The sequence below is a fragment of the Penicillium daleae genome, assembly GCF_028827525.1.
Source record: "Penicillium daleae strain IBT 16125 chromosome Unknown utg000005l_segment0_segment0, whole genome shotgun sequence".
Taxonomy (NCBI): Eukaryota; Fungi; Ascomycota; class Eurotiomycetes; order Eurotiales; family Aspergillaceae; genus Penicillium; species Penicillium daleae.
In genome coordinates this window covers 1,418,972-1,434,325 of record NW_026623153.1, presented here as the reverse complement: position 1 = coordinate 1,434,325, position 15,354 = coordinate 1,418,972, and the positions used below count along the sequence as shown (strand labels likewise).

Below are 15,354 nucleotides of genomic sequence, written 5' to 3'. Positions count from 1 at the left end.
ATATTGTTACTAGACCACGAGACGTGCAGCCTGGACGGGAAGAGGTTGGCCCGACCTGAGTGTTTCATGATTGTCAAGGGGTTTGAGGGTTGATGACGGGGAGGCTGAGCTTGTAATTAGGATTTGGGGTTTGGGTTTGGTTTGGGAAGTATACCTTACCACCGGACAAGATTGGGCATTTCACTGGCTTGTGAGATATTTTTCGCTAGATACCTAATGGGTCTATCCTTTCTTCAAAGTGGTGAATGTGTTGTAGACAATAACAGGCAGGTTGGGCAGAGATATATATGTACGACGGGACAGTCCGAAGGTACCAGGGGAGAATCTCCGCGCTTGAACACCTATATACCAATATCCCATTCAGAGATAGGTGGAAATCAATCCACTACCAAGCAAAAGTCCAAGACTCCATAATTAAAAAGGCCAGGTAGACTAAAGCCTCGAGTTAGTCTAGCAGTCTCTATCCATAAGAAACCTACGAGTCCTGGGGTCTCACCAATGAACTAATCAAAACAAATGAAACACACCCTTACTAGCATCTGCACGAAGAGAATGGACAAAGACTGCGCTATTCTCACTCGAGATGGAGGTCACACAAGGACTTGCCGTAAGATGGAGTCATCAGATGAGGCTGGACAATGCGTGCACATCTATTTCCTTTGTTTTGACTTTTTTTATATATAATTTCCTCTATCAGATTCCAGTCACGCTAGACCAGTAAGAAGGTAAGTAGACTACATAAGCACACGTCGCGGGTCATAGAAGGGTCATGTCATGTCGCACCAAGGCTGGCAGAAATATCAAAGGTACAGCATCAAGTGGAGAATGTAGTGAGAAAAGAGGCACAAAGGACAAGGGCTGGAGAGAGAGAGTACACGAGGTTGCGAGTTGCGCGGCGTGGGGTAGCGCATCTGTACCCGAGTCCGGTTATATTTGATCTGGTATAGCATGTCAGCACCCAATCGGCTCGATAGAAGCGCCGAGGAACGTACTCAGGGTCATGCTCAGGTTGACATCTGTGCTCTCAACCATGTGGGTGAATTCTTGGAAGCTGATCTTGCCATCGCCGTCCTTGTCGGCCTCCATGATGGTCTTGTCCACGATTTGTTGCAGCTGGATATCCTTCAGGTTGTTGCCCACCATCATCTTGAGCACGATGAACAGCTCGCCGTTGGAAATGTAGCCGTCGCGATCAATGTCATAGACCCGGAAGGCAAAGCGCAGCTTCTCTTCCTTGTTACCTTTGGAGCTAAAGGCCGACAGACCAGTCACGAATTCTTGGAAGTCGACATCGCCACCGCCGTCCTCATCAAAGATGGCGATCATTCTGTAGAAGGGTGCCCGGTATTAAAACGAGATCCTTTCAAGATCCAGGCCTTTTCTTTGGCTGCGTCTTTTTTCGGAGCAGTGGAACGAACCTGGTGGCCAATGGGTTGGAGGAGATCTGGGGGAGGGAAAGGAACTCTTCACGGTCGATCGTGCCCGAAGCATCCTGTTAAAGACGAGTGTGAGCGAATTGTCAAGTTTACACGAGTCGCTGGTGCCTAGGAGTCCATGCGATACCTTATCGAGCTTCATGAAACGTTTGCGCAGGCGGTCCACTTCATCACGATCGACTATTGCGGGGTGTCAGTTCCGGGGTGGGGGGTTCCATCGAGCCTTATCCAAGTCTCGCGACTAATGCACATACAGTTGGACGTAGAGACGATGTTATCGAACAGCTGAGTAGTACCAACAGAACCTCGGCGGCGTTGCACATGGTGCATGGCTGCCGTGTTGGGCTCAGCGGGTTGGTCCATTTCGGGGGGAGAGGGGAATGTGAGATGGCAAGATAGGGAGAGCAATCCAGGAGAGGAGAAGAGGAGGAGCAGGAGGAAAGGGAGAAACGTTTACGTGAAAGCGTGGAGAAAGGAGGCAGGAAAAAAAGAAATAAGAAGAAACCCCCGTATAAGCGGAGAAGAGAGGGAGAGAGACGAGAGACCAAAGAAGAGAGAAGGAACTGGGAAGGTCCCAAAACAAGCACCAGAGCGGATTGTCCAGCCTGAGGCACCGATTGGCACCTGATACGACCACCTGATCGGTGCCTGATCTCTAAGGCACACATATCTTCCCGAGTAAGGCATCAACATGATTCTGATAATGCCCAGCCCCGCACTAACCGCATCTGGACAGGCAAGCGAGCCCCTGAGGCCGTGCGCGCGGCCAAAACAGGCCATCACCGGGTGACATTACAACGTCAACCCATCCGCCTGCAGAGAACCCCCCCAACTTCCGCCGTCGATATCTCCCTCCCACCCATCGAATTTCATCACAAAACTACGACTACGAGAAAGCGCATGACCAGACCTTTCCAGTGATCCCCATTTCACCCACCCCCCGCCCATGGTCGTTGCCCTTTTGCGCGTCCCGTCGCTATGACTCGGTACGGGGGCCTGGGCCGGACGCGCCCGAAAAAGCTCACCTCCAAGGCGTCCATCCCCATCGTCCGCGAACACGAGATCGATCTCGTAGAAGATGAGATTCAGTCTACACTCCAACAGATCGAGACCGGTGTCGAAAAGGCTGAGGAGTCGGTGAGTCTGCCCCATGAGCCACTTATTTTTAGCCTCATCCCTGCATGTGATCACGTGATTGCATCGCCAAAGCGACACGAAAATTTTCACGGTGCTAACCTCGAGGCGCGCAACATAGGAATTCCACTTGCAAGCCGCGATCAATGCTGCCGCACAGGGTAAGGACAAGGATGCCCATATTCCAACTCGTGAAGTCATCGTCAGCGACATCCAATATGCCAAGCTGTACCCTCCCATCTTCTCGCAGCCCGCGACCTACATCCGCTTCTCCTCTACAGTGGAGGATTGTTGCGGATGTCCGTACAACATGAACGAGGAGGATGATGCGTGGCTGAAGAATTACAACTCCAAGCGCGACGCTTCCAGTCAATGCTCCGAGGATGATTTCGAGGCCACCATGAACTTCTTTGAGGAGACTGCCCAAGCAAAACAGCCTTTTGCTGCCGTTGATAGTCCCCCGGTCCTCTCCTTTGCCGACATGGCCGAGTCCATGGATGCTGCCGTAGAAGAAAGTGTAAAGCGCTTTGCCAAGGACATCTATGAGCATTGGAAGGTGCGCCGTTTGGCCACGGAGAACCTCTCGCTGGAGCCCATGTTGAAGGTGAGTTTAACCCGGACGAACATGAGACAAATAATTGTATATACTGACTTGTTCTTTCGCAGTTTGAAACCGGTCAAGACACAGATGATAGCGATCCCTTCGTCTGTTTCCGCCGTCGTGAAGTGCGCCAAATTCGCAAGACTCGTGGTCGCGATGCGCAAAGCGCGGAGAAGCTTCAACGTCTTCGTAAAGAGCTGGAAGAGGCTCGACAGTTGGTCGCATTGGTGCGCCAGCGCGAGGTCGCTCGTAAAGAGATGCTCGCCATGGAGCGCACGCTCTTCATGCAGCGCAACGAGGTCAAGGAGATGAAGCGTAAACTCAACATCAAGGACGATGACGAGGACCTTATCAACCAGAAGGTAAGCAGCCTGACTGCCTCATTTGACGTGCGTCCACATATACTGACCATTGTCGCAGCCCAAGAAGAAGGCGATGGAGATGCCTCCTCGGCAACCCAATGCGCCCCAGCTTCGCATGCCCCTCAAGCCTGGTCTCCAGGGCGCAGAGGATTTGCAACTGCTGGAGGACGTGCAATCCGAGAAGGAGAACGAGATCCTTCGCGATATCAAGGCAAATATTGCCAAGCATATCAAGTGGAACGAGGGTTTTGTGGATCATACCCGCGCGCCACTTTCCCCATCCCCCGAAAGGACGTTCGACGCTGCTGCGTTCCGTCCTGCATTCACGGCACAATTGCCAACCCCTCCATCATCAGAGTCTTCGGGCGACGTGATGGATTCCTCATTAGATGTGACCAGCCCACTCTTTTCCAAGGATAAGCTGGCCTCGCGAGCCATGGTGTTGCATGATGAGCCACACCGTATGCCGTCCTTCCGACGTCGAGTCGGACGAGGTGGTCGATTGTTCATTGACCGTCGAAACCTCGTGGCCCGCTGTAAAGTCGAACTGGATCCGCTGAAGGCCGATCGCTTCAAGTATGATCAGGAGGATTCCGACGAGGAACCGACTTATGACACGGACGCATATAGCATCCAGATCATGCAGCACCGCGCCATCACCATGGCAAAGGCGCGCGAACAAGCCGCAGTGGCTGCCCAAGCTCATGCGCAGGCGCAAGCACAGGCAGCCCAGCAACGCCGATTGCAGGCCGACCAAGCCGGGAATCCTCAGGGTGCGAATCCCGTCCCCAACGGCGTGACTGTGTCGTCCGAGGCATCATGAGAGCAGCATCTTGTGTGTGCTCTGTGCCTTTTTCTTTTTTGTCGTTGATTATTCCCTCCCCGTTTTTTTCAGCATTTGGCGGGCGTTTTCGCGTGGGTTGCGTGTTTTGTTTTCATTCCCTTCGTCGCACAATCTTTCCCATCTTCCTACCACCCTTGTAGTTTTAGTACCACCACCCCCTTATGTTCTGACGACACTCCGCGAGCGACGAAGGGATTCAATGGAGCCCGGCTTTTTGATTTTTGTTTCGCGTCGCACCCACCTCTACCCCTTTCTCGCTCCTCCCCGCACACCTCTTTTTTCAATCTCCCAAACCCCGTGGGCAGATGCCAAACTCGGAGAGGACGGCGCGCGCATTGGCTGGCTGTGCATCTTGCTGGCCTCTCGCAATGCTGCCTGTTTCCAAGGTCTTCTGCATTGTTAGTGTACATATTATCTTTTTTCTCTTCACCTTTCTTATTCTGGGGAGGAGCGCCGAGCCATGGAATGGCTTTTTTTGTATGATGGATAACCGAAGTTATGATGCCAGCGATGACGGGGAGAAGCGGAGAAAGGCAGAAAACAAAGACTTCAAAATCTAACAGAAATATAATCATTCGCGAAAACTTTTGGTCGTTCTGGTTCTTGGTAGAGTAATCCGGTTCGGTCGATGGTGGGAAAGCGCTTGGTATCGTAGATTGTCTGTTTGCTCACACGCGCGCAGACTTCGAGTGTCTGGTGCCCGCATCACCGTTGGCGGAGCGCTTGAGGGATCCGCCTGAGATTAGCGGTTCCAGCATGGCGAGAACGCCTTGCAGAACCTCCTTCTCACCGATGCGTACCTGCAGGGCCATCTTTTGGCGACGGGCAGATCCATCCAGCGAGGCGGGGGCATTTGGAGGGAGAAGGTTGGTGAGGAGTTGTATGTCATCGTTAAGAGAGCTGCCATACCGTGCTTGCTTGGATTGCAAGATCTTGTAGAGGAAGCTAGCTTGGTTGCTCTCCATGGAAGGCTTGGGCGGCTTGTTTTTGGAACGGCGCTGCTCAAACTCTTCTGGTGTCAGGGATAAGGTGGTGAGCAGGACGACCAGCTCGGCGGGAAGAATGTCCTGGAGAGAAGCGTTGGGTGCTGGCCTGGGAATCACGTAGCCATCATCCAAGATGTCGTTCTCTTCGAGGAGTTCGAGCTGAGGCAGTGTTAGCTTGGACCCAGGGGTGTGGTAAGCAAGCAATAGGCGACTAATGATGCGGGGTGTTTACATACCCTTGGCTGAGACTCGACATCACTGTTGGACAGACCAGCCGCCAGGCAGATATCTCGGAGGGGCAGTTCGATGACATCGTACTGGGAGTAGTTGTCGGTGACATAGCCGTACCGCCGTAGCAGATCCGCACGGGGAATTTCTCCATAATCATTGAAGATTTCTTCACCCTCCTGGATGGGTTTGATAGCTTTCATGACCAAACACTCCTCTTCTTGGAAGAGACGGGCCTGAGGTGGATCTATCAGTATGAAACAAGTGTGCAAGATGGGACTGCGGGATCACTCACATTATTCCGATCCGCATCAGCATTGAGCAAATCTGCCAGTGGCACCATGCCCTTGGGCAGCTGCTCATCCTCATCATCAGTCATGTAGCTTTCATCATTTTCATCGACATCATCCTCCTCCTCGGTCTCGGACTTTTCAATATCGAACGCATAGGCCATGATCAGCGAGCCCATAATATGAGCCAGTTCAAGCAAAGCCGCGGCCCCAGCATCACCCTCATAAGAGGCGACCCCATTGACAGGTGGGAACAGACCCGGGTTGCCCCGGACAATAGGTACGATCGACTGCAAGATTGACTCGTCGGCACCGTGTTTACCAATCTTGTCCACGATAGCACTAGCCTGCAACTCATGCAACTCTGCCGGCGACCAGAACATAAGTGTATCGAAACGCGTCGGCAAGACTCTGAAATAGGCGGCCCATCTTGAATTGTCGCCTTGCAAGTATTCGTAAAGCATGACTAGCATTAGGGACAGCCATGGACCGAGAGCGTCCACATCTTGCCCGAGCAGGTTCTTCAACTCCGAGTTTTGGACGGCGAGGATGAGATTCCGCGGAATCGAGAAAAGTTCTTCGCCTTCTGGGATATTGGTACGTGCCACTGGAGGAGAATCGTCATGAGAAGGATGCTTCTTTTTTAATGGAGGTTTGGTGGCCACACACACACTTTCTCCCGCTTGGTAGATTTTGTGTGGTGGGTGGGGGGGGGAATGAAATGCAGATTGTACTTACCGACTCCACGACCAGCGCCTGTGGATCTTAAGTCTGCCAGGCAAATCTTAGGATTGACCTTCACGCCTGGATTTGCTTCCAGCCAAGCAACAAACTGGTCTGACTGGTGTTGGAAGCTCGAGGGGTCGGGGAAGTGGGCGGAGGAGGACATTGTACCAAAGCCGGTATCTTAGGGAGGTGAGAAGGGCAGGGGAATAGTGAAAGACGAGATATACAAGAAGACACGCAGACAAATCGCAATCAGCCTGTACAAAGAAGCCCTGAAAAGAAGGGAAAGGGCAGAAAAGCAGACTCAGGAGTAGAAGTGGAGGAAGAAAAGAAAAGAAGAGTATGGGAAGTAGAGTCCGAAGTAAAGAAAGTACTTTTGGTTCGGAGAAACGGGAGCGCCGCTTTTAGTGGGCCGATAGGCTGATAACGCAGAAAACCGCCCTCCTTCGAGCTGGTCAAAATTTCATACAGTACTTCTGCCCTCGCTGATACTCTTCATCGTGTCCTCTCTCCTCTCGTCATTCTAGCCGCCATGATTGCCATTGGTATGGAGGGCTCCGCCAACAAGCTTGGTGTGGGCATCATGCTGCATCCCGAGGATGGCAGCCCGCCGCAAGTCCTCGCCAACATTCGGCACACCTACGTTTCCCCACCAGGCGAGGGTTTCTTGCCCAAGGATACTGCGCGCCATCATCGCGCATGGGTGGTCAAGCTGGTGAAGAAGTCTCTCAAAGAGGCTCGTGTCTCGGTGGCGGATGTGAACTGTATTTGCTTCACCAAGGGCCCGGGAATGGGAGCCCCGCTACAGAGCGTGGTGGTTGCCGCGCGGATGCTCAGCTTGCTTTGGGACAAGCCATTAGTTGGGGTGAACCATTGCGTTGGGCGTGAGTTTTGATAACCCAGGCAAAAAGCAAGACATATGGTTTTCAATATACCGAAACTGACTCGTCATCTTCGCCTTTTCTAGACATTGAAATGGGCCGCCTTATTACCGGCGCTACCAACCCGGTCGTTCTATACGTGTCTGGCGGCAACACACAAGTCATCGCCTACAGTTCACAAAGATACCGAATCTTCGGTGAAACGCTTGACATCGCAGTCGGCAACTGTTTGGATCGTTTCGCGCGCACACTACATATCTCCAATGACCCGGCACCGGGATATAATATCGAACAACTAGCCAAGCAAGGCAAGCAGCTCGTGGATCTACCATACGTGGTGAAAGGCATGGACGTTTCATTTTCAGGACTCTTGGCTGCAATTGATGGCTTGGCTGCACAATGGGGATTAGGCGGCGAAGAGGCCGCGAAATCGGACGCGAATAAGCAAGACTCCCTTGCTGGCGAGGCGCAGATAATCCCAGAGACTGACGGAAAGCCTACTCGGGCTGATCTCTGCTTCTCTCTTCAAGAAACGGTCTACTCTATGCTGGTTGAGATTACCGAGCGCGCAATGGCACATGTTGGGTCTAAGCAAGTGCTGATTGTGGGTGGTGTGGGCTCGAACGAACGCCTGCAGGAGATGATGGGTATTATGGCTCGGGATCGCGGCGGCAGTGTTTATGCGACGGATGAGCGATTCTGCATTGATAATGGCATTATGATTGCGCAGGCTGGCATGCTGGCGTATCAGACGGGCTTCCGGACTCCGTTGAAGGAGTCTACCTGCACTCAGCGGTTCCGGACGGATGAGGTATTTGTCAAGTGGCGAGAGGATTGAGAGGGCACACAAAAAGTATACAGTAGCTACAATTATCACGCGTAACGAAACAAGCATATCCAGGTTGAGGAGCATCCTTCAGGGAGTTCCGAATGTTAGGGCTCATGAATACGTCCATCACTTGCCAAGGAAAGAGTGGAATAAGAAATCAGGTACAGGATGAGAGTAATATTGATAACTAAATAAGTCTTTGTACTCGCCACAGAATCCAAGCGCCTGCGAGGCCATGGGTATGAACCTCGCTTGCATGATCGAAAAACTCCAGCTCCCATGTAAGCCCTCCCAAGAATCAAATACAACAACGCCGTGAACTTCATGCAATATGTGACCTGTGCCACCTTTCTGTCCATCGCAGCTTGCCCTCTTCTCTCCTCCTCGTAGCTTATATGAGCGGTAAACGATGCCTGTATGGTTTTGTGGATTCCAGGCTTCTGCTGACAGATACAGATTGCGACGTTACGCCCACTGAATGTGCTAGGCCCTAATCCAGGGTACTGAGTTATGCGTCTTGGGCATCTGGAAGGGGTCGTTTATCCCTCGAAGCAGACTTTGGTCTGCGCATTACAAGGTAGTGCTCACTCGGTAATGTCGCCGGTCGGTTTGTACAAAATGGATGTCACATACTGCAAAATGATGAGCAAAGAACTAATTCCGGTAGATATGCGGGGACAAATCAATCGTACCTTGCGCTTGTATCTGGTCGTCACACTAGTAGCCAGAACCCCGTTCTTAATGCTGCTCGTCGCAAGATGATTCAGAACGGTGTGATTGGGGTAGTTCAGCACACTGCTATCATCCTTGGTAGGCGTATTGCTATTGAGAATCGATTTACCCAGGAACAGCGGAAGACTGGGAGGCGTGGGAGTGTCGTTGATGACATTCGCCGCCTGTAGATACGCAGCGCTATCCTCGTCCTTGTCCAGATCCGCGAGGAATTGAGGAATGGCCCGGCCAAAATCACCGGGAGGTACTTCTTCCTCGGCTTCTTTATTAGGGGCGTCGTCCGTTGCGTCGTCGGCTTGGCCGTCCTTGGAGCTGTCTGCCAAGGTGTGTCCGGGATGGATACCTGGCGGGATGCTGTCTTGTTCATCGGCGCTGATTTCGATGTAGTTGACCAGGTGGTTGGTGAAATCGACTGCAGTGGGGAGTGTATCCGAAGCTCGCATTTCTCCATCAACGATGAATTTGAGGTGGTGTGTACCGGGTCGCAGATTCAGCGTTGTCGACATGGTGGTGCCTTCGCCTTCACTGTTCTGATATTAGCTCATCTGCTTCTGCAAGTGCATTTCGTATTACACCAAGACTCCCATACCTTCTGTGCAGCTTGAACTTCTTCTCCCAATTGACAAAGGTACCCGTCACATAGACCTTGTGGCCTGGTCCAGACCACTCGATATAAGTAGGCACTGCCTTCCCAATCCCACTAGTAGCATACGGCTGCAGCTCATCCACAATTTCATCACCGTCCAAGGTCGCACTACTCAAATTAGATGCTCCGGGGTCCAAATGTTCATCCAAAATCTGATCCGCCGGGAGTGACTGGATATGCGAATCCTCGGGTCCGCTGATAGGTGAGCCAGGCGTGGTCGTAGCATCGCCAATGGGCAATGGCATGCGCGGCGGTCGTTGCAGATGTGTCGATGCGCTATAGTACGAGCTCAGCGGCGGGCCCGAAGGTGCCACAGAATCGCGCCCCGCGGCCTGGCGCGCGGTGGGCACCTGCATCGGGTTCGAGTGGTCTTGCGGTGGCATATTCCTGCCTTGCGCATAGTCGGGCCTCTTCAGATCGGACTTTTGAGGTCGACTGGTGCTTTTAGTCGGGGACTCAGCCGGGTTTCGCGATTGCAGCCGTTGCTGCACCGAGCCCTGGTAGGCGGCGGATTGTCCGGCGGCTGTCTCCCGGGTGGCAGAGGGATCGGCAGCGGTCGCCTTTGGATTCGAGATGGCGTTCAGCGAGGTGCGACGCACTATCTTGCGCTCGCCGGCTGCATGATGAGGGATATGGCCGGCCTGTCCATCGCCGGATGGACCTTTGGAAGGGCTGTTGCCCATCGAAGGCGGGGTAGCAAGTGGGAGGGTGGAGGGTGGGAGGGGTAGGGCGCTCGAGAAGGGAGAATCGGCCGAAGAGGGGATTGGCGTGGTTATGAATCAAGCTGACTTCATCCAGTTGTCGTAGAGAGCAGCGAAGTGGAGTGAGCTTCCTTTCCACGAGAAGTTGACGGTCGAGATGATGACGCTGGACAGTCCAATCGGGCTAGGGCTTAGGGTACGGGCGGTGATAACTCGGCTTCCCCGGATTCTGCCCCCTTTCCAAGTCAAGCTTCAGAGTTGAGTTGGGAGAAGTAAATAATACAGATCTCGCCGCAAGATCTCCCTTCCTGATGGATGAGAGTCCGGCCGTGACGGGTCTGCTGTCTATTTTGAGTGCACTCCTTGGCGTGCTGACCGTGTTCTTGTCATACACGTGGTCTTTCCTCTACTTTCTCCTCTATTTACTGGTATCGCCCCTGGTTTACCTTGGCCATGGTCTGCTCTCCATCGCTCTATTTCCAGTACAAATTCTGCTGAAATTTGAAGTCAGTATCGAACCTCGTCCTTGAACTGATGTGATATGCTTTTTTTATTTTTTTGTACAATCATACTCACCGAACCCCAGGCATTCCTCACATTCGTGACCTGCGCAGTCGTCACTGGAGCCACCGTAGGCCTATGCTTATACCTCGCTGAAGACTCATTGTCACAAGTTCTCCGACTGCAATCATCAATTGAGATGTCTCCTTTGACCGAATTGGCAGAGTCTAAAGACTCATCGTTCGACTGGGAGTCGAAAATGTTCTTATCATCGACCATATTAGAGGAAGAAGAGAACAGCCACGACAGCCAGGACTCCAGGTGATGACTACCGAATAGAGAATATCAATGTGACCCATGAATACTAGAATATAATTGACCCTATTGCCAATTTCTAGAGTATACTCTATTCACGACGTAGAATTAAACAGTGATTCAATACAGATCACATAGTAAATGTGCCATGTCGTATTGAAACACAAAAGGTATCTGAACTCGAAGTACGATCACGATCCCTGCTGCAAAGTAAACCCGAAGATCCCACCCCATCCTCAACCAATCTAAGCACTCAGTTCCAACCCCTTCGTGATATTTCCAAAAATCGCAAACCACATATCAGAAAAGTAGCCCGTCCGGCCGATCCACGGTCGCAAAGACGCAGCTCTCGGCATACCCTCAGCACGCTTGATGTAATTCGATGAGAGGTCCAGCAATGGCCGTGGCTCCAGCTTTGACGAGTCTTGGAGACTGGGACGAGCTACAGAATAGCCCTTGCTGTTCATGAGTTTGATAAGTCGGCAGATGGAAGACATGCTCGCATCAGCACCTAGCGTCCAAGACAAACTGGCGTATCCGACGAGAACAGCGGCATTAGGGAGGTCCTGCATCATAAAGCCGTTCCACATGTATTTTTCTGAGATATCAATCTTCTCTCCATTCACAGTAATGGGGATTCCGCCCATGAATCGCCATTTCAGCCCAGTCGCTGTGACAATGGTATCGGCAGTCAGCCTCTGGCCCGATTTCAATTGAATACCATCCGAGTCAACGGTCTCAATGTAATCAGTTACAACGTGGGTTTTTCCAGATCGTATCGCCGCAAAGAAGTCTCCATTCGGACAGACACAGAGCCTTTGCTCCCACGGGTTGTAGCGTGGCTTGAAATGCGGATTCAAGGGGAATCCAGGCGGCAGCTGCTTCAACATGCCTTTCTCTAGTATACCCCTCGCCGCGTTGGGATATGCCCTGCAGAAAGCGTACATCAAGTGACCAATAATAAGCCGTTTCATCCGGTTGATGTAATAGTTGATCGTGGTTGGGAGTATTCGGCTCAACCAGCTCCCGGAGTGTCGATTGGGGAGTGATGCGAGATACGTGGGACTTCGCTGGAGCATCGTCACACGATCAGCCTTCTCTGAGAGTTTGGGAGCAAGTGTCACGGCAGTGGCGCCGCTGCCAATGATCACAATATTCTTGTTCATGTAATCAAAGTCCTCGGGCCAGAATTGAGGGTGAATCACATCTCCCTTGAAGTTTTCAATCCCGGGGATCGTTGTGGCTAGCGGCTCGCTATGATCGTAGTAGCCGGTTCCAAAAATGAGGAATTTCGCAGTATATTGGAATTGAGAACCATCGTGTTGAATGTTGACCGTCCAGGTTTGTTGATCCCATTCGACTGAAAGCACACGGTGATGGAACTGAACATGAGGGCTGATATTATGCGTCGTCATAGCATCTTGGAGATATGCCAAGATGTCCTGGCCCTCACCAATGGGATTTGATCGGTTCCAGGGATACCATGAGAAGCCAAAGGTGTATAGGTCCGAGTCGGATCGGATCCCTGGATAGCGGAATAGATCCCAAGTGCCGCCGATGCGGTCGCGTGCCTCTAGTATCGCATATCGATAGTTGGGGAATGCTTCTTGTAGGCGATATGCGGCGTTGATTCCGGATATGCCGGCGCCAATGATCAAGACATCGAATGATGTTTGTTCATTGGTGATGGGAGCGCCAGTCATTGTACGTGGTTCACAGGTGCATAGGTTGGATTGATCTTGATTGGTGTTCTCAATTTAAGCCTCTTATCTCAGCTTTGGGCAGGAGCTGTGATCTTGATGGAGTATGATAATGATGGTGTCCAGATTCGGGAGCGAGTGCGAGAGGTGGCGCGATACTTATAGGTGGCTAGGCAATAAGCTGTCTCGGGTAGACGATGGTCTTGGTACGATTATGCGAATGTCGTATATTCAGTATCCATTGCTATATATAAGATTCGGAACTGCCTTGGGGGTCTGTAATCGTCTGAACCCCGCAGAGGTCATCCGATTTTTCGGTACCTCGGCTGGCGATTGATGAACTTTATCTAGGGTCGAAACCCGGCGTCCAGGAGACGCTTGTTGGCCCGAAGGAGCAGGAATTCCCCGCACATACCAACAGGCGCGTCGAGGGAGGAGCAAGCCCCTCGACCTCTGCTTCTCACGTAATACAATCGAAATTAAATAAAACGCACGTAACCCCGAGGGTTTGAGACGATGAGCTGGTTGGTGGCGTTTGCCAACCAACCATCACCCCGTCAGCGTTCGTATTAAGTCAAGGCGCTGGCCCTCGTGTTTTATTTATGCCAGCGAATCCGGCTTCTTCCCCTTTGTTCACTACTTGATAGTTATTTTTCTTCACAGGCTGTTCTGTTCTGGCCTTAGTGCTTGGGACATTTCTCAGTAACCTCCGGGATATTCTTCACTACCAGACGTAGGTCACTACACGATGTCCTTCAGCAAGGTTGTCTCGGAAGCAACCCAAGCGCTTTTCGACAAGTTGCCTCATCAGATACAGCAGGTTATACAACTCCCCGCTGTCAGGAAGGGACTTGCATTCTTGGCAGCATGGAAAACTCTCAGTGTGATCAATAGCTACCTCTCCCATCAAGCGCAGAACAATTGGGTACGACTTGGTCCTTGGGATCCCAGCCAAGAACTTGTGGTTCTCACTGGTGGATGCAGCGGAATTGGAAAGCAAATTCTGGAAGATTTGACAAAGTTGAACGTGAAAGTCATCATCTTGGACGTGCAAGATCCAAAATTTGAACTGCGTATGTCTCTAGTTCCGTCCCAGGCGTGAGGCACCACCTGACCCTTGATCGCAGCTTCAAATGCATACTTTTACCGTGCCGATATCACCTCTTCGTCGGTTGTGAAGGAAGTTGGAAATCAGATTCGAAAAGAGCATGGTAATCCTACTATCCTGATCAACAATGCAGGCGTTGGCTTTAGAGACCCTATTCTCGATGCGTCCGAAGAACGTATCCGCCTTACCATGGAAGTTAATACTCTTTCTCACTATTGGACGGTGAAAGAATTCCTACCTGCCATGGTTCAGAAAAACCACGGCCACGTTATAACAGTGGCGAGCCTCGCAAGTTTCGTTGGCTTTGGAGAAATAGCCCCCTACGCCAGTTCAAAGGCAGCCGCACTTGCCTTCCACGAGAGCCTCACTCAGGAACTGCGGCATTGGTACAAAGCAGAGAAGGTTCGAACAAGGTCGGTTGTCAACTCTTCCAGAATTTTCCGGGAATAATCATACTAACCACGGTGAAATAGCGTTATTCACCCCTTCTGGGTGCATACTCCCTTGATTGGCGACATGGTCAAGGTAGGCAAGCACTTGGGCGCTCCCATCCTGAGCCCGAAGGACGTGTCATCTGCTGTGGTCAAGCAGATAGTGTCGCAGACTGGCGGCCAAATCATCATCCCGAGCAAACTGAGCCCTGCGTCGTTCATGCGTAGTCTGCCCAACTGGCTGCAAGAGCGAGAGAGGGATAAGGGCTCTTTGCAGTTCGTAAAGCTTCGCGAGTTGCGGACGGCACTTGCCACGCAGAAAGCCGCAGCGGAGTAGGTGATGTGCGTATGCGCCTTGTTTACAAGTCGCAGCTATGTACAGCATTTGCGAATGACAGACAACTATTCGTCCCAATGAACACTATTTTTATGATGAAATGCATTGTATTCTGAACTCGAACGTTGCAAGAACTGCTTTTCTTGAAGCTGGAAGGTAGTGATAATATACAATATGACAGGAATCATACATGCTACCCGTACTATAAAACGGTGCTCAGAGCGGCAGTAGAGGCAGATTCATTCATAGTTCTCCCGTAGCATAGGTAATTAGTCGCCAGTCATGCCTATACGCACAGTGGAGAGCTTGAAGCTCGGACCTAAACTGCAGTCCCGCGGTTCCGCAGTTCAACCGTTCGAGATCATCCTGCCGAGCTGCCGATACTAAGGCCATAACCATACTTTGTATCTCCGCAAACTCAAGCGACATTTTGGGATGCGGGGAAACTTAGTTCAAAGAGCCCCAGTTCGTTTACCCAAATAGGAAATAAGCCTCCGCTTATGCTTAGCTAATCCAATCATCGCGGGCTGCTTGGGCATGCTGCTTTCCCCCTTCTTTTGTTTTCA

The 15,354-nt window shown here is 51.6% G+C and overlaps 8 protein-coding genes across 8 annotated transcripts; 4 read left to right on the top strand and 4 right to left on the bottom strand.

Moving 5' to 3' along the window:
- Window positions 1-951: 951 nt before the first annotated feature.
- On the bottom strand, window positions 952-1,799 carry cnaB (calcineurin regulatory subunit B; the record flags this gene model as incomplete). The annotated part of the gene is made up of 4 exons (XM_056908168.1): window positions 952-1,327; window positions 1,419-1,492; window positions 1,564-1,616; window positions 1,691-1,799. The coding sequence occupies 4 exons, from the start codon at window positions 1,797-1,799 to the stop codon at window positions 952-954; spliced, it is 612 nt and encodes a 203-aa protein (XP_056766786.1).
- A 615-nt stretch (window positions 1,800-2,414) lies between these two features.
- Window positions 2,415-4,356, top strand: N7458_004785 (uncharacterized protein; the record flags this gene model as incomplete). The annotated part of the gene is made up of 4 exons (XM_056908167.1): window positions 2,415-2,573; window positions 2,692-3,174; window positions 3,237-3,533; window positions 3,592-4,356. 4 exons carry the CDS (start codon window positions 2,415-2,417, stop codon window positions 4,354-4,356), a joined length of 1,704 nt encoding a protein of 567 aa, XP_056766785.1.
- Window positions 4,357-5,045: 689 nt separating this feature from the next.
- On the bottom strand, window positions 5,046-6,770 carry N7458_004784 (ribosomal lysine N-methyltransferase; the record flags this gene model as incomplete). The annotated part of the gene is made up of 4 exons (XM_056908166.1): window positions 5,046-5,537; window positions 5,600-5,827; window positions 5,887-6,488; window positions 6,620-6,770. 4 exons carry the CDS (start codon window positions 6,768-6,770, stop codon window positions 5,046-5,048), a joined length of 1,473 nt encoding a protein of 490 aa, XP_056766784.1.
- A 369-nt stretch (window positions 6,771-7,139) lies between these two features.
- Window positions 7,140-8,326, top strand: kae1 (O-sialoglycoprotein endopeptidase; the record flags this gene model as incomplete). Its single annotated transcript, XM_056908165.1, has 2 exons — window positions 7,140-7,491; window positions 7,575-8,326. The coding sequence occupies 2 exons, from the start codon at window positions 7,140-7,142 to the stop codon at window positions 8,324-8,326; spliced, it is 1,104 nt and encodes a 367-aa protein (XP_056766783.1).
- A 575-nt stretch (window positions 8,327-8,901) lies between these two features.
- Window positions 8,902-10,378, bottom strand: N7458_004782 (putative Snf1 kinase complex beta-subunit Gal83; the record flags this gene model as incomplete). Its single annotated transcript, XM_056908164.1, has 3 exons — window positions 8,902-8,949; window positions 9,010-9,574; window positions 9,639-10,378. 3 exons carry the CDS (start codon window positions 10,376-10,378, stop codon window positions 8,902-8,904), a joined length of 1,353 nt encoding a protein of 450 aa, XP_056766782.1.
- A 329-nt stretch (window positions 10,379-10,707) lies between these two features.
- Window positions 10,708-11,222, top strand: N7458_004781 (uncharacterized protein; the record flags this gene model as incomplete). Its single annotated transcript, XM_056908163.1, has 2 exons — window positions 10,708-10,902; window positions 10,983-11,222. The coding sequence occupies 2 exons, from the start codon at window positions 10,708-10,710 to the stop codon at window positions 11,220-11,222; spliced, it is 435 nt and encodes a 144-aa protein (XP_056766781.1).
- Window positions 11,223-11,457: 235 nt separating this feature from the next.
- Window positions 11,458-12,915, bottom strand: N7458_004780 (flavin-containing monooxygenase; the record flags this gene model as incomplete). The annotated part of the gene is made up of 1 exon (XM_056908162.1): window positions 11,458-12,915. One exon carries the CDS (start codon window positions 12,913-12,915, stop codon window positions 11,458-11,460), a length of 1,458 nt encoding a protein of 485 aa, XP_056766780.1.
- A 745-nt stretch (window positions 12,916-13,660) lies between these two features.
- N7458_004779 (short-chain dehydrogenases/reductase) lies at window positions 13,661-14,788 on the top strand (the record flags this gene model as incomplete). Its single annotated transcript, XM_056908161.1, has 3 exons — window positions 13,661-13,985; window positions 14,040-14,433; window positions 14,494-14,788. The coding sequence occupies 3 exons, from the start codon at window positions 13,661-13,663 to the stop codon at window positions 14,786-14,788; spliced, it is 1,014 nt and encodes a 337-aa protein (XP_056766779.1).
- Between the last annotated feature and the right edge of the window lie 566 nt (window positions 14,789-15,354).